Raw genomic sequence first — 23,866 nt, 5'->3', positions numbered from 1 at the left:
CCCTAAAATACAAACTATTTCCCAGTAGAACTCGCGAGGTTTTTCTTCCCACAGTAACTCTCATCATTTTTCGACGTATCAACAAAATAGCTTTCCTATCTGTTTTCTAGTTCTCATGCAAAGAAAATTTACGTTCATGTCAATAGAAATATTTGAGAGTGCAGACAGGTAGGTAGGTATGTAAGGTATGTAGGAACTGACATTTCAAGGTGCCAAAAGGTTTGAGCTGCTTTATCTTAATGTCTTAAGAATACAGTGACTTATTCTGCAACCTGTTCACGTCAAAGGAATGTAGAATATGCACATGGTATTTGCAGAATTTGTGAGCTGTCTGAGAATAGTTGCATTCAGAGATATTAAAACTTAAGGTGATGGTGCACAACATGAAAATCCCAGAATGATGGATATAAAACAAAGCCCACATCAAATAAGAATAATTAATTTCTTTTATTTTTCCTAGAGAGCATCTGCTTATTCAGAAATAGGGAAATTTCCTGCCTGTTATTCTGATTTGACAGTAATTTGCATTACAACGTAGGTATGTCTTTCTAGCATTGTACTCGAGATGAATGAATACTGCCACTCATCACTTCCGCAATGTAATCTGTTTTATTAGGATCACAGATTTAGGTTTAGATTCTTAAGTTGTTTCCAAGGAACAGTAATAAGATGACAGTATGTGATACCACAAAAGCAAACATGTTCTGGGGCATGTTAGGCCAAACTTGATGTTTCAGTGCAGTTATTTATATGTGGTACCTGGGTGAATTAAGTTGATAGAAACTAGGAAGTAAGTAACTGAGCCAAAATGTTGTCTTCAGAATAAAGATGATTTTATGTTGGATATAAATATTTTAAAGAATAAATTTCTATGCACTGGAAGCTATTTTCTTTGAATCTGTAAACAGTTAAACTTGGAAGGAAGCAATGTATGTTGTTTAGCTAGATTCAGAAATTCCAGCCTGTTCTCACTTGCCAGGTCTTGCCAAATAAGTCATATTTGGCAAAAATCAATCATTCTGAAGTCTTACTCTTTACTCTGCTACATATAGATTTCATTTTTTCTAAAAGTAGTGCAATGGCAGTGTTTATAAACTTAGGTTTTAGGAATAAGTGTTATTAGTTAGTCACTTAATTAGAATTAAATAAGTATGGGTAGCAAATATTTGGAGTAATGATTAGTGACCTTAATTAGTTCCAGTGACTTATTAGGAGAAATTAAAATAGAAATTAATCTGAAATTAAGTTTCTGTATGCAGAAAGTAACAAGTCCTCTGGAGGAAATAACACACTGTTTGTCCAGTTACTCTTCTCTAAGAGGAGCCGTTTCCTATTTGGAAGTTTTCTGTAATCAGATCAAGTCGCAGAGAAGGTGAATGTGGCAGTCACAGCTAATCAGCTTCCACACAACAGGTCTGGAGCTTTTCCCCTTTTGTTGGAGGTTATTACTATAAGCCACAACTGTTTCATGAGCACAAAGAATTCACGTGGAAGAATGAGAGACCAAGTGAGTAGCTGTGCAGACAAATTATTCTACTCTTTGCGACTACTTAGGAAAGCAGTTACAACACTTGAATTTTTATAGTTGTACAACGTGAAAAGCAAATAAACTTAAGTACATTTTGTGAAGTTAAAGCTAAAAATTTGTACTGTGGCATGCTGTCCAATAAGGCAGAAGTACATCTCAGCTTTGGTTTTGATTGCTGTAATGTCAAATGTAGTTTTGGGGAAGAGGGGAAAATCACCAGAATTCTTGAGAAAATCCTTGGGGTGTTGATGTGTGGTAGTGGTTAATTGCTAGATTATACATTTAAGTTTATCTAAGCATTGTCATAGAGATTGTGTGTTTTCTGTAACTACTATATTAAAATGCAACTGAAACACTGCATGAAAACGTCCTGTGCTGCTAGTAATCCTTTTGATCATATGTATGTGTGTAGTGCTCATCATGTTGCATTTGGTAGTTTTGCATTTTAAAACTCAGCATTAAGTGAAACCATTTTTACTATAGTGCTGGTTTGAACTTATCTGGAGTAACTTATCTCTTAGTCTGGCTCTGCCCACTCATGTGCTTTGGAGCACTTTATTTTGTTTCTTCCCCTTCAGATGCAGCAAGATCCATTTTAATTCCCTGAATAGTGAAAGATTATTTGATACCTATATTTTCAAGAGATTACAAACTTTTGTGTAAGTGGGAGATGTACATTTTTCAAAGACGTTCTGACATTGTATGTATTGTTAAATAATTACCTAAAGAACAAACGTGAAGTTACTTCACCTTCATAGTTGCCAAGTTTCAGTCACACGCTTGATAGAGACTTGGTTGTGATTGAAAGGAGTTCATGCAGGATCTGAAAAAGTTTTTGGAATTCCTCATCTGTAATTCTGCCAGCGCTCCCCTTCTTCACCCCAGGCCTTTCCAGCGACCTGGGACCTTGCCTGCTGCCAGATTCTCTCACTTCAGCGTTGCCCTTGCCGGTGCCTCGGCTGAGCGGCAGAGAGACAGCTGAGTGGTGAGACATGCCAAGTCTCCCTATGCTTCGCGTGCGCTCGCGCTCCACTCTGGCCTCGTTGATGGGGCAAACAAGAGTGCTGGTTTGAGGTCAGAGGGTGAACCGGGATGGTTCTGTCCTGCCAGGCCGCTGGCCAGTTGGCGGAGATGGCAGACACCTAGTCCTTGCATTACAGAGGTGAGAGGCGGTAACACTGTAGATCTTCTGTCTGAGGTTTTATTTAAGGGCACATTCCTCTGGTACTCAACTCTGAGCTCTGTCGTGGAGCCGTATGGGCTGTGGAAGCCCTGTCGATAGAGCAGCAGCAGAGCAGTGCCGTTGTACACTTGGAAGTGTTTGTTATCTCACGTCGGTGAGAATGGAGTGCCTGGGGGGGGCTTCAGTGCAGTGGAACTACAGGACGAGAACCAGACAAAGCGACTGCAACGTGCTGCTCAAGTGATGCAGGGGGAATGCAGCTGATAGCTCCACTATATATAGCGATGTACGAAGAGCTCTCTGGTGTACTAAGGGCTGGGTGTTTCAGCAGCCTTGCTCCCTGAACCAGTTAACTAGCCTGATTTCATGTGTTGGCTGTTGGTGTTTGGACTGTTATATTTGGCTGTTGACGTACAGGCTTATTGTGAAAGGTGGTCGTTGTTTCATTCATCCAGTTACTTTGAAAAATAATAGCACTCTTCATGTGTTTAAGGAAGGAGTTTTCATCTTTCCCAGTGGGAATGTGGTTTCACACAAGTTCTAATTCAGAGCTGATTGTGAAGATGCATGCTGTCCCCAGGTGACTGCGTGCGATCCAATAATGCATGCTGATGTTTGCTGATATAAATGGAACCTCTGAACCACTTCATAGAAAACCAACAAAGTAGTTTTAAAAATGTGTTTGCTAGCTTAAGATACTTTTGAGACTGAACGAGTGAAAATGTGTTTCTTCATACATTCCTTGTGCTATTTTCCTTAGCCACTAGATCTTTATATTCTCATCACCTGTGTCTACTGGGGGGGATTTTTCTGAACCAGCTCTTTGGGCACTGTTCATGTGTCTGTTTAGTGACATAAGAAAATGCAAGTGTTTCTTCCATGGCTGCGTTGTTTTCAGTGCTACTCTTCTCACAGCTCTCTGATTGTATTTTATTTTAATATTTTCTTCTCTAGTTTTTACCTTCAATAGTGCAGTGTGTCAAATCAACAAATTCAACACAGAATGTGATTATATGGGAGTTTTCTTAGATTTGATTTATGGTTGGTTCACATACTTAGATGTTCAATATACTAGACTCGGGGTAATTTCTACCAGTAATGCAAATTGTTATTAATTTGTTGCTATAGGTTATATTGTGACTTCACATGCTTTGATTACATAGTGGTGAGTTTAGGAGTTGGGGAGGAGACAGTGGATGGGTGAAAATAATTGTCATCATTCTGCAGAATTAGTTCATTGGTTTATGTTTAGTAAAGGAAATTCTGCCATTACACACACTAAAATTGTTCATTTACAAAACAATTTTATTTGGTTCCTGCAAAATAATGTGCTAAATGCAGAAAAGGTTTAGAGATTGAAACTGTTTAGTACAATGAATGTTATATTTTTCTATATACTGAAGACTTGATGGTAAAAATATTTTACAAATGCATTTAAATTTGGAGGAGATGCATCATATTTTTATCCAGCCTAGTGAGTTGAATGAGATTGGGGAAGGAGGAACTTCTTTAAGAACAGTCAAGAATCACACAAACAAACCAAAGGAAACAACTTGGTTGCTGTAATTTTTTACTTTTGGCTTAAGTTGTCTATGAATAGAGTTTGAAGTATTTCAGAATTAACCACAAGATAGGCTAAAAGTTTGTTACTAATGAAGGAACTTTTATTAATATATATGCCAGTAAACATGAGCAGCCAACCCACAAGAATAGGTGTGTGTTGTGGGAATTGTGGTTTCTTCATATTAAACAGTACTTGAGTGAATATGATGCTAATATCCTTGTCTGTTCTTTAGCCTGGTGTCTGAGGAGGGTACTCTATATGTAGTGCAGAACTGAATAGTGAAAAAACCCTAAGTTGCTGCTTTCCTGTCACACCAATGACCCCCAGTGGAAAAAAAATTTTAAAAAGCCCAACCTCCTCCATGCTGCCCAGAATAATGGATTAAGAAAAAACAACATGCTTCCTTCGTGTAACAGCAATTCTTCACGAGTTGTTCTGTCGGCTGCACCCACACCAGTAACTCCCGTAGAAGCATGGGTGCTCATCTGTAACTATCATCACTATTTGGGGGCGGTCCACATAAAGATGTTCATGCTAATCTAGTCTTGCACGTAAGAGTAACGGAGTCAGCCGATGTGGAAAATAAATACTGCAGAAATGGCTGGTAATAATTTATAGGACTGTTTGTCCAATGATAATATGAATTTTTCTTTCAACTTCTGAATTTGCTGTTAATGTGACGTAGACTGAATCAGTAGTTGACTCACACATTGCAAGATTCACCTGTCTGGGCATTTAAATTAGTCTAGAGGCATTCTGTAAACTTACTTGACTTCAAATGAAAGGTCATCAGCATCAGTCATGTCCAAAGGTTAGTTATTAAAACTTGCCTTTGACTTGAATACAAAATGAACTGAAAAGAAAAAAACCCACAATAATAGGTGAAGTCATGTTAATTATGAGTTCTCCAAAAGGATCCATGCAGACAAATGTGCCTGCCTGTGTCTATAGTCTAGGATTGGAAAACGAATTGCAATTGTGTGGCTTTCCTGTGTTAAATCATTTAAATTTCATCATACTGTATGCTATAGCAAACAAATGACAGGCAGTGTTAAATTTGCAGACTTGCTTAATCAATACCAGAGGAATGCTTGCGGCTGTGTCCTGATGGGGAGCAGTAGGGTCCCATCAAAGGATACAGGTGTCTGTCTGCACTCACGCCCACCCAGTAGGACCATAAATAACATCCAGTTTGTACGGTTATCCGGTTCCACCCCCCACCCTGGGCCAACTTCGAAGTTACGTTAGCTGCTCCAGCAGCTTGCTTTCGTGGGTGCCTAACGTTAGCCAGAGGTATTAACGTTGTTTACATCTTGAAGGTCTTTCTAAACTGCCAGAGTACACACTGGTCTTAAGACAGTGGGTGACTGTCTTCGTTGAGGCCCAGCCGGCAACTCAGCATCACTCAGCCACTCGCTCGCTCCTCCCCCCGCTGGGATGGGGAGGAGAAAATATAAGGAAAAGCTCCTGGGTTGAGACAAGGACAGGGAGGGATCACGCACCAGTTATGGTCACGGGCAGAACAGACTTGACTTGGGGAAAAAATAAATGTAATTAGTTACCAATCAAATCACAGTATGACAATGAGAGAGAAACCCAGAACTTAAAAACACCTTCCCCTACCTAATTTAATAATGATGGTAGTGGTAGAAGCTAATGAATGTAATTTTTGTGTGGATTTTTCATGTTTTCGTACTTGCTTTTGTTTGGTGGTTCTGTTGATTAGTAATTATACCAAATCAGAATAATACAAAACTGTTAAAAGATGACTGCTAGGAAAAGTGCCATGATTTATCACACAGAAAATTTGTAATGTTACGAGAAAGATTAGCCTGGCATTTCAAATGTGTGGTGTTGTACTAATACAAGTTACGGGGTGTTCAGAATTCACGTGGTGAAGCAGCATAAGCATTTCCCAGTTTCACTGGGGGTATTAAGTCTTTCTCTAGTGAAAAAAGAATAATGAAGAGTGAAGCAGCATATTATGTCCTTTCATTAAGGCTCGTTTATTGTGCCTGTTGTACACGGCAGATTTCTGTACAAGAGAAGCGCAATCAACAGTTGCTATTTAGAGGAAATACAGGTGATTCACTAACGGGAGGCTTGGTTAGCTGATGTGTCTGGAGAACAACTGTGCCAACTCTTTCCATAGTCTGGCTTGGAAAGGAAGAACTTTGCATGCAACAAGTTTACTAGATCACTCTGAGCGGACACCTTATTGTTATAATTGTGTAAACAGGTATTACTGTTAAACGTTTGCTTAAAGGACATGAAAACAACAAAAACTTCATCTATATCTAAAAAGCTGATGTTACACTTTCAAAACAGGGTACTGCTAATATTCTTGGAATACATCTATTTAAATACTGGGAAAGCTTCAAAGGGACTGTAAGAATTAAATAATATTTGCCGAGAACGATGGAGGGAGCAGCAGAGAATGACGGAACAGAATAATTTGGGTTGGAAGGAACATCTGAACCCCATCAGATCCAGCCCTTCCTGGTCAGAGCCATGCCAGCTTGAAAGTTGGTTGATTCGGCTGCATGGGGACTTACCCAGTCACATTTTGGATGTTTCTAAGGATGGAGATTCCACAGCTTTGCTAGGCAACCTCTTCCAATGTTTGACTGCTCTCATTGTGGACAAAATTCTCCCTGCTATCTAATTCCTTGTTGTAAAGCATTAGCCATCTGTTGTATAGGTTGTTTTCAATAGTATTGCTTATTCTTAATGAGTCCTATGAGGCAAAACACTTAAACTCTCCTTTTCAAATTCAAATAAACCACTGTGTTCTGTGAAACTAATTGTTAGTGGCAGTGGTTTAATTTCTCCATTCCCCGTCAAGTCCCAAGCCCTGAAGCTGCAGATTTGCAGAAAGGTTTGGTTTGGTGTGAGTTCTTGTCTGTGAAATTACCATCTGCATTTTATGTTGTAATGCAACTATCCTCTGTTTCTCTGCGCTTACTTGCCCCAAAATGCAATTGCTCAGATATTTAAGTAGTGTTTACTTTCCAGCTGAAACCTTTATTATTAGCAAGTAATACTTAGTCTATTAGTAGTGGACTTACTCTTTAATTAACATTAAAATGAATAATTAATTTTGAAGGCCTGATAAATGCATTTCGTGGGAAATAACAAAACATTTGTGAAAGTGCTAGTATGGTATAATGTGTGACTTCATTTCCTAAATAACCCTAGACCACTTCTGGAATATAGTCTTTTTTCTTAGTCTTAATTGTAGGGCAAGTTGTGAATGACTAAACACCTGCAGATGGGAGCTTGTTGACAGTTTGCCTGCCCCTGAAGAATAAAGCTGACAATGTACTTTCATTTTTAGAGCTAACAATGTATCTGCACTTTTGTTAGTAGTCCTAACCTCAGTATCAAAGGTTAAACAGGCTGCTTCAGCCCTGATTTGAAAGGAGGGACTTCTAGCTTAAACCTGTTTGGACTGTGTGACAGAAATGGAGTTTAATTGTTACTGTTATAATTTATTTATTATTTTCTGTGAAAACACCTGCAAGTTCCAGTTCCTTTCTTTGGAGGTATACCCAAAATTAGCATATAAATTTGCATAAAAGTGCTTCTTTAGAAAACAAAATTCCTCAGTCCTTCCGTGAGAAAAAGATCGTGGTTGCAGTGCATGAGCACTGCAGGTGTCCTGGAAATACTTTCTCCTGATCTCTGATTTCAGGGGAAAACTGAAGAGTTAGAAACTTCCAAGGTACTTCATTAACCCACCTCTGCAGCAGAGGTCACTCGGCAGTGCAGGGAATGAATGCTGTCACTGGTGCTATGGGGTAGTTGGTGGCCTAATATGTTGTTTGTGTTTTTAATGGCTTTAGAATTTTTGTAATAGGCAAGACTGGAAAAAGTCCTTTTGGTGTTACATAAGTTGTCACAGCTTTCAGCTCATCGTTCAAAATGTTTATGATTTTGGTCCCCTGAATATGCCTTCCTGTAGTGCGGTGTATTGGGGAAGGGGTGAAATGTTCATGACACAGAAACACCCTCTCCTGTTCATGGGCCAAGCGAGACTTTGTGTGAACAGCTTGTGGGTTTGGTAGTGGAGTTGTGGTGGTGGTGGTTTTTTGGGAGGTTATTTGTTTAGTTGGTTTTGGTGGTGTTTTTTGTTTGTTTGCTTTTGTTGTGTGTTGGGGTTGTGTGGGGTTTTGTTTATGTTTTTGGGTTTGTTTGGTTGTGTTTAAATAAGGCATGTCCTGAGCTATTTACATTTGAATGTTATGGGTGTATGAGCTGTTTGATTTTTAGGGGTCCTTTACTCTACAGAAGGTCTGTTATCTCTTTGGAATGTCATTGCTTTGAAACCCCAAATTATTTCTTTATTCTTTATTCAGTTTCTGGGTGGACATCTTGCTATACTGGACAATTGGGTCTAATCCGTTAAACCCTGAAATCACAGGCTTTCCTCACCCTGTATTTTTTTGTTATATGAGTAGTTACACAGATAAAATAATTGCCTTTTAAAGGATAGCAATATTTCACAGAGGGTAGTAAAACAACTAGATAGTACTGCTCTGAGGAGGAAGTTGATTAAAAAATCCCAATTTTAATTCAACTCAGGTGAAATACTAAATTATGTTGTTATAGAGACCATGCAACTGAACAACTAAGGTTTATATATGATCCTCTGTATGGAGATGTAAAGAAAATTCATTAAAGGAATACCATACTAGAAGAAAAAAAGCATGCAACAAATGGCTTTCACAAAATCTCTCTGTGATCTCATTAAATATTAACAAATTATGTAAAATGTTGTCCAGCACCATTTGAAATAATTTCACTGATTCTGTTCTTTGAAATCCACAAAAATACAAATCAGTAATTCATGTTTTGTAATTTCTGTTACATTTAAATAATCTGGTAACAGGTGTAAGTAATCATAAATTCAAATGTGTTTCTGTAACTAAGGGTGGCAGCTAGTTTAGTTTAAAAACATTAACGTGTTTAATAATTAAATGGTAGTGTGCCATTGGCAAAGTCAAAAAGAATGCAGGAAGGAGCTGAAAACATTTCTGGCTTGAAAAGTACCTCAGAAATAGTTTTAATTTCTGAATTAGCAACAGCAAAGCATCAATATAAACAGTTCTGCCTTTTAGAGATCATAGATATGTTTTACTGAGTTTAGCAATATTATTTTCTTTTTTCTTTTTCTTTTTTTTTTTTTTTTTTTCCTTCCAGCCATAATCAGCAGACCACGTCATTTAGACATCCTGTGACAGGACAGGTTTCTCCAGAAAATATTGAATTTATTTTGCGAGAAGAGTAAGTAGTTTTATACCCATGTCAAGAGATCTACAACAGTAACACATTTACCTACAGTAGTTTAGTAGTTTGACAGTTCTTCTGGGATTGTAGCAAAAATGTCATAGGGGTGGTTTATGCTTTAAAATGTACTTCTTATTGTGATAGTATGTTTTCGATTCTAGCACTGTTCCAGCTTGGGGCTTGAGAGAAAGTCTTTACCAAATCTTTAAAAACACAGACAAGAAAAAAAAAAAAACAACCCCAAACAACATAAAACTCCAACCCCAAAACCAACAAAAAGACAATATAAATAGGATACTTAAACCATTATATTTTAGCCTTATATAAATATCAAATATACAGAGCATAAATGTAAAATGTCTTTAAAGAAAACTGGAAGGTTTGTACTGAAATTGAAATACACAAAATATTACTAATTTCCATTGTAATTCCATGTTTCTCTTATGTTTTAGATTTTCTGTCTTACTTGTCTTGGTCTGGTATTTATTAAGATTGGTGATTAGACATTCTTTAACTTAGTCTGGAGAAATAGAATCATATGTATTAGTTTCCAGCGTATTTCATCTTGATTGAATCATTTCAAAAAAGAAGACAAAACCAGAAATGCATGTGTTCAAACTAGTGTGTCTGGGCATGTCTTGGTTGGTTTGGATCACTCCATGTTTCACTGTAGGGTTTAACTACTCCTGTCATCCTTACTGCAGGCAAGATAGCTCCTGGAATCCCTTCTGTAACGGTATGACTATGCAAAGGACAGGAGGAATGGGGCAACAGCAGATAGCTTTTCCTTTTCCAGCCTACTCTTCCAACATTGTTTAAGCGGCCTCTATCCCTTCATGCATCACGGAGGCTGGGCATCGTGCTGTAACGGCCTGCATGTGGTGGTTTGCTGCCTGCATGAGTCTGAACACTTTGTATTTCAAATTATGTAACATTCAACTTGCTTCACATTTAATATAAAGCAGTGTAGCATTAATAAAAATGAGGCCCATAGAAGAGCCATTGTGGAACTTAGGAGACAGGCTTTTCTGACGTCTTCTGTTGTGGACTTGGAGAGGAAGGGACAGCCTGACTGTACAACCCTCTTCACAGACCTTCTGGTACAGCCCTGAGAAGTGCTCCTTGTGGTTTAGAAAACAAACCAGACCAACAAAAACAACAATAGCAATGAAACCCCAACAAAAAAACCCCAACTAAACAGCTGCCCTCCCCCAAGCCCAAAGCAAATTTGAGGACCAATCCTATATCAAGGCCCTTGCTGAGAACTGTCATGAAGTAGAACGTTGGACATACATTGCGGTGTGTGGGAGAGGCCTGTGATTAGGTACAAACACTGTGGGATAGCTACTGAGCTGGAGGTGACCCCAGATGTATGTGATACGCAGGTAGCTTGCTGCTCAGGAGGGGTTTGGCATGTTAGAAATATGCAAACAAGCTGCTCCAAGTCATTTAGCAAGGAGAACAGGTATCTTGCAATGGAGCAAATCTCAGAGACAGTGTAGACAACAGCCACTGTGCATCTGAGTTCCAACTTCTGTCTGTTAATTAAAAAAATCAATCTGTGATAAAGGTTCAATCAAATTTAATATAAAGAAAATCTGTACACGTGTAAGGAAAAATAGGTGTTTGGATAGAACTCCTTGGGGTGCCTCCCTGTGTTAGTCACACTTCCCAGGGCTGTTTCTGGTTTTGTAATCGTGGTAGCAGATAAAATATCAAAAGCAGGATTGAAAGAACAACCTGCCGTTTGCACATGGTTTTAGAGATCTTTTGTGTATGTTAGAAACTTGTTTGGAAGAAAAATGAAGGTGTTTATTTGGAGGGCAGTCACCTGAAGAGGCATAACTTGTCATTTGTAGGCCTCAAAGATTCACACTGAGTTAGAATCCAAAGCAGGGACAAGATCTTACAATGTAGTAGAATTAATAGAGGCAGGTGGGTTTTCTTCTAAAAGAAGAGGGAATAGCTGGAGGAACGTAGATAAGTGTATGTGTTTGTAGTTACTACTCAGGAAACAGTCTTTGCAAGAACATTTTTCTAAGCTTTATTATTGGCATGAAATACATAGTTTTTTTAAAAATTAGATGGTTTTAATACATCAGTTAAAATTGCTTGAAAGATGTAATTTTCAAATGTGTGGGATGCTCTGGTATCCTTAGTTTTTTTTACCATTTCTGTGTGACAGTGATTTTCCACAGATGCTGTTCATCACGTCAGAGTTGATGTCAAATGATGCCGTGACGTATGAGGATGTCTTTGGTGAAATCAAAGGAACTGTTCACACCTCCCTGGCCTTGGGCCTAGGAATTGTAATGGGGCTGTGCCGTGTTTTCAGTTATTTTCCCTCAGGCATCAGGGATTTGTGTGGAATAGGTGTTGTTGATCGTGTGTTAGTTTGGAATCAGTGTTGTAGATCATATCTTGTGATGAAATGACTTTCACAAGCAGGATGCCTTTGGAAAGTCTCTGGATTTGCAAGGTCTATGGAAACTTCCCATCATGGGATTCTTTTTACCAAGAGTAATTTTTTTTTTATAGCTGAAGAATCCTGTGTTTGAAGTAGTAGCACTCTTAAGGGTTGCTTAAACAGCAATTTGTTCGTCAGTGCTGTTGTGATGCAACTTATTACTTGTGGGTTGATTTTAATTTAAGATTAGGGCCAAAGCCAGGAGTTCATTGGGAGCTACTGGGGAGACGTAAGCATGAACTTGTTCAGGCTGCAGCAAACGTATCTACTAAAAGGACACAATTAACATCAGAAAAGTAATTTACAGTAAACTGGAAACGATGAATGTACAGACTGCTCTGGCTGTTTCTCAGGGAGCAATGTTCTGGCAGGAAGATCTGAAAAGAAGTTTTGGAAAATGATGTCAATGAATGATGTCATCCTAGCTTGATTATGAGTCAGCTATGAACCAGACACCCTTGCCTCACTCGATCAAATGGGAACGGGGTATTTTCAGTACAAGGCTTAGACTGTATTTCACTAGTCTTTTCCCCAGGGCATTTCCCCTTTTAAACAATATCACATCCATCTTGCTTTTTAAGCTGAAATCTGATTTCCTCAACTCTGCTGTAACTGGAGGATAAAAACAGAGTATTGCCTGGAACCTGTAACTTCTCAATTCTGTCATCATTTGGTCATTATGCAGTTTGTTCTTCCTAAAGGTGTTCCTACTTAGATTTTATTTTTGAGAAATAGTGGTTGATAATTCCTTATTTCCTAACCCATTCTCAGCGAAGACCACTGTTGAGTCCCCATCTCTCATTCTGTTTTTCTGATCTTAGCAGCTTTGGTTGCTGAGCATGTGGGATGTGTTCGGTACCTTTCGCTGGCCCTGCTGCTGAGCTGGCGTTTCTGTAGGACGCTTTTGGATTTGTCCTTTTTCTGGTGGAGCGACTGATTATAGGTCAATGCAGAATTCAACATGTGACCCCATTGTTTTTTATAATAATTTAATTGTACTTTTTCTTCTCTGTTTTTTCCTATTAATTCTTAACACACTTTGGCTGCTGCTACTCATTGTTCGAAGATACAAAAATATCCTTTCCTTAGATTGCCAATGTTCCTTTGAGCGATTAAAGCTGCAGAGATGTTTTTAATTTCTTCCTCCTTTGACTTAGTTTTCTGTTGTTGACACTGAATTCAGTTTGGCATCTCATCACATAGTTACTTATATCCAAAGATTGTTTTTCTATCTCTTCCTGTCAACATTTCAGTTTTCGTCCAGAATAATTTTTGTCCTCAACTGACTTGATCGCCTCTAAGTAATTTGAGCATCTTGGCTGTATGGGAAATCCCTCTGGTAGCCTCCCTCCATTTCACAACTGTTTAGTTTCTGTGCTTTACCTTTGTGTTTCTAATGAGACTTAATCTACACGGGGACCTTTCCCAAACAACCAACAGAAAAATGAGTTAATGGTAAGACTGCCAGACAGGCGTGAGATCTAGTTTAGCACCACTGTTACATGTGCCTTTTTATGAAAAACCTCTGATAGAATTACTTAGGATAGATGCACAAAATGTTTAAATTTCGTCTCTTGTCTTTCTTAAAGCAATAGTTCTTTAAATGGTTGTGTACAGCAAAGAGGAAGCAGGCATGTATCTAATTCTATCAGTTGCAAAACACTAGGAGTTGTGTATTAGAAGCTCTACAATGTACTTGTGATAGTAGTATCTTTACAAATGAGAAGATAGTACTTTAAAGTTTAAAAAGATAAGACTTCAACATAAATGGAGAAATACAGAACATAAAAAAATATGTAGCATGCTTAATCCATTGAGCGTTATCTTCTTTTTTGCCTTTTTTCTGTGCAACTGATAAAGCCTGTGTATCACCTCTGGGGAGGGAGCTGTCTTATTTTGTCTATTGCATTTGGTTACTATAGCAGCAAGAATATCTGATGGAGAGAAAGGAGGAAATGCAACAGCCCCAAAATAAACATCTGCCATGTTTACATGTATAGAAATACTAGAACAGTTATTTTTTTTGTCTAGCTGGGTAGGAGATTTATTAGTATTAAAACTAGATTGCCATGATCTTACTGTGTGGTATTTGATTCCAACAAAATAAACTTTTTGAGTTGCTGGTATTGAATGTGGATCTTCAAAGTCGACTAATCTTTAGCATCCTTTAGAGAAAAGGAATGTGTTCTCTTGTGAGTATTGCATTTTCAGTATGGGTGTAATCATTGGTTTTGTTGTTCTTCAGTGTGGGTGTTTGGGGTTTTTTTTTAATCAAATATTGGACATGTAATTCTTCTAGCTGGTAAATGTGATTTTTGTATACACACTAACACTGTTTAGGTAGAGCAGGGAGTTGCTTGACAGGACATACTGTATAGAGTGTTATTTTCAATTACTTTAAAAACATTTTCAAAGGACTGGATCTCTGAATGCAAATATTGCAATTCTGTGTGTGTAGGCACACACCTGGGGGAGACAGTAAGGAAACTATCCTGAAAATAGGCAAAACCCAGCACTATCCAGGCAGAATGGGGTATCTTGGATAACAGATACTATCAAACATCTTTGGTAATAGTGATTCTGAACTAATGTTTCTGAATGCACAGAGTTAATGCTATAGTCACTTATTTTTAAAGATGAGTATGTAAATACTAATAGGACAGGACAGTGTTAACTCCATTGACATGCTGGGATGTTTCAGGTAATATTGCATATATTTATGTGCTTTTTAAAACAGACTGAGAATATTAATTAGCTATTAAGAGACTTGAATACTTGAGTTTCTTTATGTTCTGATTTCATGCAAATACTATATACAAGTACTTGAAATAATTTTCAGTATTGTTTAGTGTTTCGTGTTACACCTCAGGTGCAGAAAGTTTGGATTGCTAGTGTTTACTGCCAAAGCCATGTTTTTAGGAGAATAATAATGTATTTTCTCTTTCAATGGACTTATTTCTCTTTTGCTGGCAATACGAGTTCTTTCACATGTCAACGACCTCACATTTTTTAAAAAACATTTTTGTTCTTGTGAACTTGTTCTTTTCCCATTTGAAGTTAGTCATTAATCTTGGCATTACTAGAAAAGGAAAGCTTGATTTATTGGCAGTGATCACTTTCTGTATCGAGTGGAGGAGTGTGCTAAATGGCCACATCATAAATGCTTAGAAATTATGCATTTATGGTTCTGTATTGCATTATGATTTTCTGATAGTGGTGGTCTTGTTAATCATATAAAGCTTATCTTCTTCTCTAGTTCTAATTTTTTTTAACTGCAGTATGTTTAACCTACAGTGAAACACTACCTTGTGGAATAGTGAAAATCTATTTAAACTGAGTTTGTCTACCCTACTTTGAAGATTAAAACCATTCATCTGGGGTTATTTCTCTTTCCATATTAATGTTCTTTTTGGAAAAAAAATAGTTCCAATTTGTTGAAACGTAAATTTTATTTTTTCCTTTTTTTCTTTCCTGAGAAAGTTAGCTCTCTCTGAAATAGCTACTCTGTAAAATAAGGAAACATAATCTAATGAGATTATCTATAGTCTAGAAAGCCTACAGATTTTCTGAGCATGTAAGTTATATTCTCTCTCTCCTTCCCTTCACCTTCTCCTTTTCCCCCTTCTTGCCACACTGAGTATCTGGAAAACAACATGTATTGTGTGACTGTCCTACAGTATAAAACTCAATAGTTCACGATGTGGACTTTGTAGAGAATCTAAATCTCGAGGTAAGAAGAGAAAGTTTGTGTTTTCTAAGGCCAAATATTTTCCTTGGATATGTCTTGTTTTTGTAATTTTGTGACACATTTGTAGTGTCCCTCTTAGTGATACAAAATCTAAGACTTTAGGCTCATTTTGAGGAGGCATTATAGAAGACTGTCACATCTCTCTTAGTGTTCCTCCCTCTTGAAATACCTTATCTCTGCTTAGTTGCCTTGGGCAGGGAAATAAAATCCTTTCGATAAGTAAATATTAGGAAAAGACAAGTAAGATGGTTTTGCAAGTAAAATTCAGGCACATACTCAGTCTACATTTTCTGTCAGTTGTGAAAGGTAGTGGAGGGAAAGGGAACAAGTGAGAACAGAGTCAAAAGTAGATAATAAGACTTGCTGATCAACAGAAATACCTTAGGCAGCGTTATATACGGGAAGTGTCCTAATCTGCTCTTTGCTGAAACTGGATATTCCTAAAGCTGATTAAATGCTGAAGTAGGATACCTGGTCCATAAGAAAGGTAAGGCAGATTGACTTAAACTGGTGTGACGTAGCTCTCATGCATTAAAGGCTGGCCAGGGAATTTAGGACTTGCTGTAGCTTGTTCTTGTATCTTGGACCTGAATTTGTGTATAGAAGCTATAAAGAAGGGGTTTAGGCCAGATAAGCAAGGCATGAGGGAAATAGGATCAAAGTTGTGTTACTTCCTTGCAAGCTTCATTGAAACTTTCAAGGCCAGGCTGGATGAGACTTTGAGCAACCTGGTCTAGTGGAAGGTGTCCCTGCCCATGGCAGGGGAGTTGGAACTAGATGGTCTTTGAGGTCCCTTCCAACCCTAACCATTCTGTGATTCTGTGATTCTATGATTCTATGAACTGTGTGGTCACAAATGGAAAAGTGTGCTTTCCCTGACACCAAATCAACTGTAAAAGCTTTTGGACAGGTAATTGTTCAGGTTGTAACTGCAGAAGAGCAGTGGTGGCAAACACCTTGTCCTCAGTTAAACCCTGTGTTGAGCTACTACAATCATAAACTCTTCTCCTCTGTTTGAGTGATAACTGCTCAGAATTACCTTGTTTTCTGTTACATTCGGAATTGGACTGCATTTCACTTGCAATGTGTGGAGTGGTTTCTCTCTTTTTATTTTTTTTTTTTTAAATAAATGGCTTTCGTGATTTATTGAGATGGGAAAAGGAAAATCATAAGTTGTTAATAGGTGGGTTTTTTCCTGATATGACTGTATTGCTACTTTTTCCTAAAATACAATTTGATAAAGTATGTTGTTAATTTTCTTTTGAAAATGCCACCTGTCGGTTTAATGTGCAAGTTGGTATCAAGCTTGGCTGTGGAGGCTTCTCTTCACAACCTCCATATGGGATTCCCCAAGATTTTGCACTTCTGTTTATCTTCTCATTTCTTCATCTGGGCAGCTGTACTGAATTCTTACCTGTTGAACAGGTTCTTATGGTAGGATTGGTCTCACCTATGCTTTAAACAGGTATCTGCATCTGAGCTAGTTATCAAGTTTTCTTGAGTCTTAGTAGGACTGAAAAGTTACGTATTTCTAACAATTTCTGCAGTGAATGGTGCCATTTCACTTAAAAGGTATTTCAGTCATTTATATTGTAGTATGAATGATATTTTGGGCAGAATCAAAGATTTGACTTTAAGTTAGTGAAAGAGCTAACAGAAGGCTAGTCTCACTTGGCTTTTAAATTAGAAACCTGTTATTGCAAAGTGCTGACTCCTATCCTTCCCTCCCCAGTACTGGCTCTTCCACATGTTTGCAGCCAAGCCTCTAAATTGGGCAGTTTAGTTTCTCTGCATTAGCCTTATCTGCTGTGAGTGCTCTTTGTTATGTCTTGTTTCACTGTTGGATTTACTGACAATTTGGCAGGTTTCTTCCTCCTGATACATTGACAAATACCAATCATCAGATGTCACTGGGAGCATCTCCTTGAAAAAGACCTGCAATCAAAGTGACAGGGGTAGTGCAAAGGAGGTTGCAGATGCCCGGGAAATGTTTGACTAGCCTGTCCTTCATTTGCTGACTCTGACTCTTAAATATAAAAAGGCAAAACTGACTGTTCGAAACAATTGCTTTAGATTGTCTGTTTTTGTTTGTTTTCTAGACAGAATTCATCTATGTCCAGGCAACAAATAAACCAAAGACCTTCAAGCATGGTCAGTGAAACGTCCACTGCAGTAACGACATCTGCTGTTGACACCAAATCTGGCTCTAAGGTAAAGGGAAAAAGTTATTGTTTCAGCTTAATAATCAGAACTTCACTCGCTTTAAATCCAGTGCTCTTAATGCTGATTTTAATAGAGCCATGGGTTTATCATAGAAGTGTAATAGCTTACCTCCAAGAAGAGGTAATATCTACCCTAACAAAAACCTTTTTACAGCATAGGAGCACCGGATATCCACATGGAGGTGTTGAATGATAATTCAAAAAATAGTGATTATTGTGACATGTGAAGTTTGAGAGTCGTCTTAAGAACAGAAGTAAGTGTATGTAATACTGGTATCCAGCAGGTCTTTTGATAGTCCAGTCTGCATGGCAAAAAGTGCTGCAGAATTATAATTTGTAGTTGTTACTTCTCCATGAAACCTTATTGCTTTTTCTCCTTTTAGTAACAACTTTTCTGCCGTCACTGTAGTGCACAAACAGTGCAGACACCAAGTTTACACATAGAACGTGTAATAATAGAAAAATCCATTATTTGGCATTGACAAAGGGCCTGTGTTTATTATTTAACAAAATGTAATAAAACACTCCACTTGAAATGTCACCAACTATTTTAATGCTTTGACCTTACAGTAAATTATAGTACAGTGAGAATGGGAGGGGGCTGGATAAAAAGAAGCAAATAAAAAAACCCTGGAATAAGTAGCAAGAGATAAGATAGAGTTCTTAACTCTGCCTGAAGTTTTTAAACTTCTCTTTTTTTTTTTTTTTTAATGAAAAAGTGTGAAGCCTGTTAAGTAACTGAGTTGAAGAAAGGACTTTGCCAAATTGGTTGCAAAGACAATTTTGTTGAGCTGCAATCACTTAAAGTCTTTAGAAAAAGTTTTGAATTGCTTGGATGAATATTGGAGAAGATAAAAACAATTTAATGAAAAGCTAAAAAACAAGGTTTAACAAGGCTACAAGGGTGCTGGGAGGGAACTTTTTACAAGCGCCTGTAGTGACAGGACAAGGGGTAACACGTTTAAATTGAAAGCGGGGAGGTTTAGGTTAGATATCAGGAAGAAATTCTTCATGGAGAGGGTGGTGAGGCACTGGAACAGGTTGCCCAGAGAAGCTGTGGATGCCCCATCCCTGGAAGTGTCCAACGTCAGGCTGGATGAGGCTTTGAGCAACCTGGTCTAGTGGAAGGTGTCCCTACCCATGGCATAGGGATTGGAACTAGATGATCCTTAAGGTCCCTTCCAACCCAAACCATTCTGTGATTCTATGATTTTTTGGCCATCCAGTTAAAAAAAAATAAATACATTTTATAATTAAGTTAGCAACTTTCCTCCTTAGCTAGAGGCTACTGTAAGGAAGAAGATGACGCAGTGATGAAAAGGGTTTTGAAAATTTTGGCTCTTGACATTTCAGTTTTTTTGCAAGAACTTATGAGTCATTCACAAACAAGCCAGCATAACAAATGTACTGAAATCCTAAGCGACTTCTTTGTCTTCAGTGACACAGGCAGCTGCTCTGACCTGCATTTTTCAACACACGACAATGATATCAGAATATTTTGAGTTAGGAAAATGTTACTGCAGTATAGACAAATATTTTTAAAAATAGATCTTTTCTTTAAAACTATTTTTTTCATTCTAGCCAGTGGAATCAAGGTGTGACATACAGTATCTGTTATGCTTTATTTATTCCAGAGCAGAATGAGATGATTAATACTACAGGTTATAAGAAAAACTGAATTACATAAAGCAGCATAAAATAATTTTTTGTTTCTATTATGGCTATTGTATTGATAGAATACACAGCCTTAGGAAAACTTTCCCCCCTCCCACATAAGAGAAATTGTTTGGTCTTTTGACCAAGTCCAAGGATGACTTTTCTACATTGTGGGCAGCTGTTTTATTGAAATGAAATAAGGTCAGAGAATCAAGCGCTTGATCACTGACAGGGGAATCTGATAAAAAACCCTCAAATTTAACCCTGCTGTAGGTCTAGAACAGCTGTATTTTACCCGTTCCTCAGTTCATCCACCCTTCCTAGGATAAATATGAAATAGAACAATTAGGAAGCTAAATTCTGTATAATCTGTAAATTTGTTTCTCTTTGGGTGCAAAGCATAGATATTTTTTTGTCTTTCAGAGCCTTAAACAGTATAGGCCTCCTTATTTTTCATAAGCCATGTAATGTAGCTGTTGCCTCTAACATTTGGCAACAGTTTATTAAAATCTTGACCAAATTGATTACTTCTCATTTTTCTCAAAAGAAAATATACATGGCTTGACCTGACAATCATACAGTCATCCAGAGCTTAGCTGTCCTTATGATACACCTTTGTGTGTTCCTTTAAAGTGGTATTCGGACACAGCTTCATAAGTTATGTTTTGAGGTATTTTCAGTAGCGAACACAAAATGCCTAGCGTCTTATTTCTTCCTGGCTTCAGTCTCAGACTTGCTGCTTGTCGGTCTCTAAGTACTGAGGGAGTCTTTATGGTCATAATAGACAAGCTGTGTTGGCACAAAGCAAGAGCTCTGCAGCCTGTTGGCTGGGTGTGTTAGCACCTTCTGAAACATCAGAGAAGTGGGCTTGGAGATCTCGGCGATGCTGTCCTCACCTGGCTTCTACTGTGAACTGGTTATTGCCACCGGAATGGCAGGGACATCTGCTTAGAAAACTGTTGCTGTCCACAACCTGGCCTGTGAGGTTGGTTCCGGCCCCAGACAGCTCAGCTGCTCAGGTATCCCCTGTGCTGCGCTGGGCCGCAGGTCAGTCTTGTACAGACTCTCATGAGGTGTCAAGTGAGGTGTCACTCCTAAGGAAGTGCCGTACTTGTCATTCTTCCCGTCTCCTAAGAGTCAGGCTTTGCGCAGAAATGACTGACAAGCAGCTCACCTGACTTCTCAGCAGAGCTGACAGCAGCATGCTGCTTTCTGGTAAACAGGCCTTCGGGAAGCTACCTAGTAAAATCTGCCCTTGATGTCTCCTGAGGAGTTTTAAATCTACGTCTCTGTTTTATTTGCTATAGCACCAAAGAAAATGTTTGTGGGTTGTTTTTTTTTTTTTTTCCTACTGACTATTGCAGTTATGTTAATGCTGCATTAAGATGTGTGCTTATGTCTACTGAAATGTGTGAAATTTAGTGCAGGTTGGTAAAGCCTGGCCTCAAAATTAACAGAATCCATTTAATATTATCCTATATTGCTAGAATGTTTTATTATTATATGTGCTGTCTTCTCGTTCAGGTGTTGCCTGACTGGCAGAAGCAGTATGCTGAGATATTTTTATGGTATCATTCTTTGCATATGACAAATGTGCTCACTTCCAGAGCTGAGAGAACATCAGCACCCTGACCAGCTGAGAGGGGAGGTTCAAACAAAGGAGACATTGTGGGAAGGAGACAGAGTGTGAATCTGGATAGCTCTTTCCTTGGAGAAATCAGGACCAACTGTAGGGGTGTTATTTGCACCTCTTGTTCCTAAAGCAGTTGCAGTAGCAAACTGTGCTGAGACTGGAAACGAACAGGCGGATTATTCATCCAAAGTTTCTCACTTTTTTACAGACTGACAGGCTTTCCTTGTTTGTTTTTGCAATAGTTTTGTCCCTGTGAGTCAAAACTGAGATTGCAGTAAAACACAAACCATTACCTAGTCCTTCATGATTTCCACTTACTGCCATCTAGGTCTCTTCCTTAGCAGTACCACTCTGTCTTCTTTCGTTTTCAGAGTCAACATCTAAGCATTTTTATTAAGCTGTCAATGGTACTTGATTTTAAACAGTAAAGAAAACCGAAAACAACCACCAAAAAACCCAAAATGACAAAGAGCAGGAGTATGATTCATGTGCACAAAGTCCTCTGCATATAAAAGATTTGTACAGTGTTTCAGGGACTTGCATGCAGCTGTAGTAGTGCACTCAAAAATACTTCCTGAGCATACTTAAACTTCAGCAGTTCTGCCTTTCTGACTTCTGAGTCAACACTGTTCAGCTGGGAGTTGACAGTCCCATCCTGGCACCGATACATTAATGAAAGTAGAAGATTGACTTTGCTATGTTGTAAATATCATTGTCTATTTACTTGCCCTTGAAAATGCTGTAAATACTTGGTTACTGTGTAATGAATCATTGCAGTGAGGTTATTTGTAATATGAAATGAGTCTCAGTACTGTTTAAAAACCACTAATACGTTATACTTCTTCACAGGTTGTGAAGGCTGGAAACAAAGTTCATAGCTTTGGAAAGAGGGAACAAGCTATCAGGAGGAATCCCAATGTTCCTGTCATAGTAAGAGGCTGGCTACATAAACAGGTGTGCATGTCCTCGTGTGTTTCTGTTCATAGGCTTAAGCAGGATCATCAAGTGAAAGTATGTGCCTTCCAGGCACAGAAGCTCGGATGTTAGTGGTGCAGGTCAGCGCTGGGTATTCCCATGAGCTTCTGTAATGAGGGGCTTGTGCTCAGCAAGTGTGAAAAACAAGTTTTATGTACAGGTTGGATTCAGAAGTGGAAACAATGACAAATGGACACCACCACCATGGTTAAATGTTGAGGCTATAACTTTGTTATCTAAATCTGGTTATTTTCCCTGTTTTATTCTGCTGGCTTGCTGCCATACTGATCTCAGTCTCCCTCAGGACTCTAAACCCCAGGTTGGCTGTGAAGGCCTTATTCCATCTGCTTGCTTATGCTCTTATACCCTGATTAAAGACTTAATTCCAACCCATATGCCTTTTGTTCTCTAGAAGCAGGAGGGAGAAAATGAAGGGAGACGGGCACCCATTCACTACACATAGCTGTCACCAAGACCAGTGTCCACACAAAGGCTGGATTATAGGATTTCATCCAACAAACAGAATTTTACAACTGCTGCATCTTGAACTCTTAAGAGCAGCTCATCTTTGAGTGCAAAAGTAAAGCAAGCTGTTTGCTGTATGAGAATACTTCCCTGCTTCTGTTTTGGTAGTCAGTGTCCCTGAGATTATCACCAGAGTTCCAGCAACTAGGTTTAGGGATGGGTAGGAGAAGGCTGAAAACGAAAGCTTACAATTATGATTTAACATGTACAGGAAAGCGAAATTGCTGACAGCCATCTGCTTCCTTCTGCATGGAGAACTGTATTCTGCCATCAACTCCTTTGCCATCCACTTCCCAAGACCATTAGTTTTCAGGACAGAATCAGAACTCAGTATGTGGTGTTAGCAGTGTAGCATGAAAAGGGAAAGGGAAGAAAGTCCTTGTGTGCTTAGTATGACTGCAGAAAGAAGAAGGGAAACAGTATGTACAACATTCTTCTAGTTATTTCCTTCTGTCCCCTCGCTTGCAAGTACTTAAAGCCTGAAGATGCTTTCTATGCTGCTGGTCTCATCCAAGCCTACCTCAGCTGAATACGTTGCACTTATGTAGATTACAGTCTGGCAATTTTGCAAGCTTCTAAAATTAATTTCAGTGTAAATATTACTCATTTTTACAAAGTGATATATATTATATATATATAGAAAGATATATAGACCTCCACAGGCATATTGTATTATACTTTATTAAAATTCGCACATTATGGCCACTGTTTTATATCCTAAGGAATATTTGATAAAAGCACATTTTAGACATGGGTAACATATGGGAGAGCGACTGTAGAATTATAGGGGATCATTGTCTCCAATGTGAGGTCATACTTCACAGCTGTACAGTGATTTTCATCTTGGCCTACTGGCAGTGCTTGAGTTTCTGCCATCCAGATTCAGAGTTTGTTTCTTTATTGCAGGATAGGTCGGTCTAGATAAAATATGCACTGGTTGTTTATGAGGTTTAATCTGATTGCTGTTTGGGATGTGAATTTAATTATCTAATGGAAATTAGCAGTTTGAATATTCTACCCCTGATTATTTTATAGCTGGATGTTTTGCCTCTTATCTTTCTTGGTACATAATATTT

General features: G+C 38.4%; 1 protein-coding gene across 1 annotated transcript in view; it reads left to right on the top strand.

Moving 5' to 3' along the window:
* Positions 1–23,866, top strand: part of PLEKHA7 (pleckstrin homology domain containing, family A member 7) — an 82,719-nt gene that overhangs the window by 22,522 nt on the left and 36,331 nt on the right. Inside the window, exons 2-4 of the mRNA XM_010156089.1 lie at positions 9,478–9,561; positions 17,879–17,990; positions 22,140–22,244. Coding sequence (XP_010154391.1) covers positions 9,478–9,561; positions 17,879–17,990; positions 22,140–22,244 — 301 coding nt within the window. The remainder of the gene's footprint in view (positions 1–9,477; positions 9,562–17,878; positions 17,991–22,139; positions 22,245–23,866) is intronic.

This window comes from Eurypyga helias, unplaced genomic scaffold (genome assembly GCF_000690775.1).
Source record: "Eurypyga helias isolate BGI_N326 unplaced genomic scaffold, ASM69077v1 scaffold5107, whole genome shotgun sequence".
In the NCBI taxonomy this organism is placed as follows: Eukaryota; Metazoa; Chordata; class Aves; order Eurypygiformes; family Eurypygidae; genus Eurypyga; species Eurypyga helias.
Note: the sequence above shows the minus strand (reverse complement) of the source record. Positions and strands in the feature narration are given on the sequence as shown.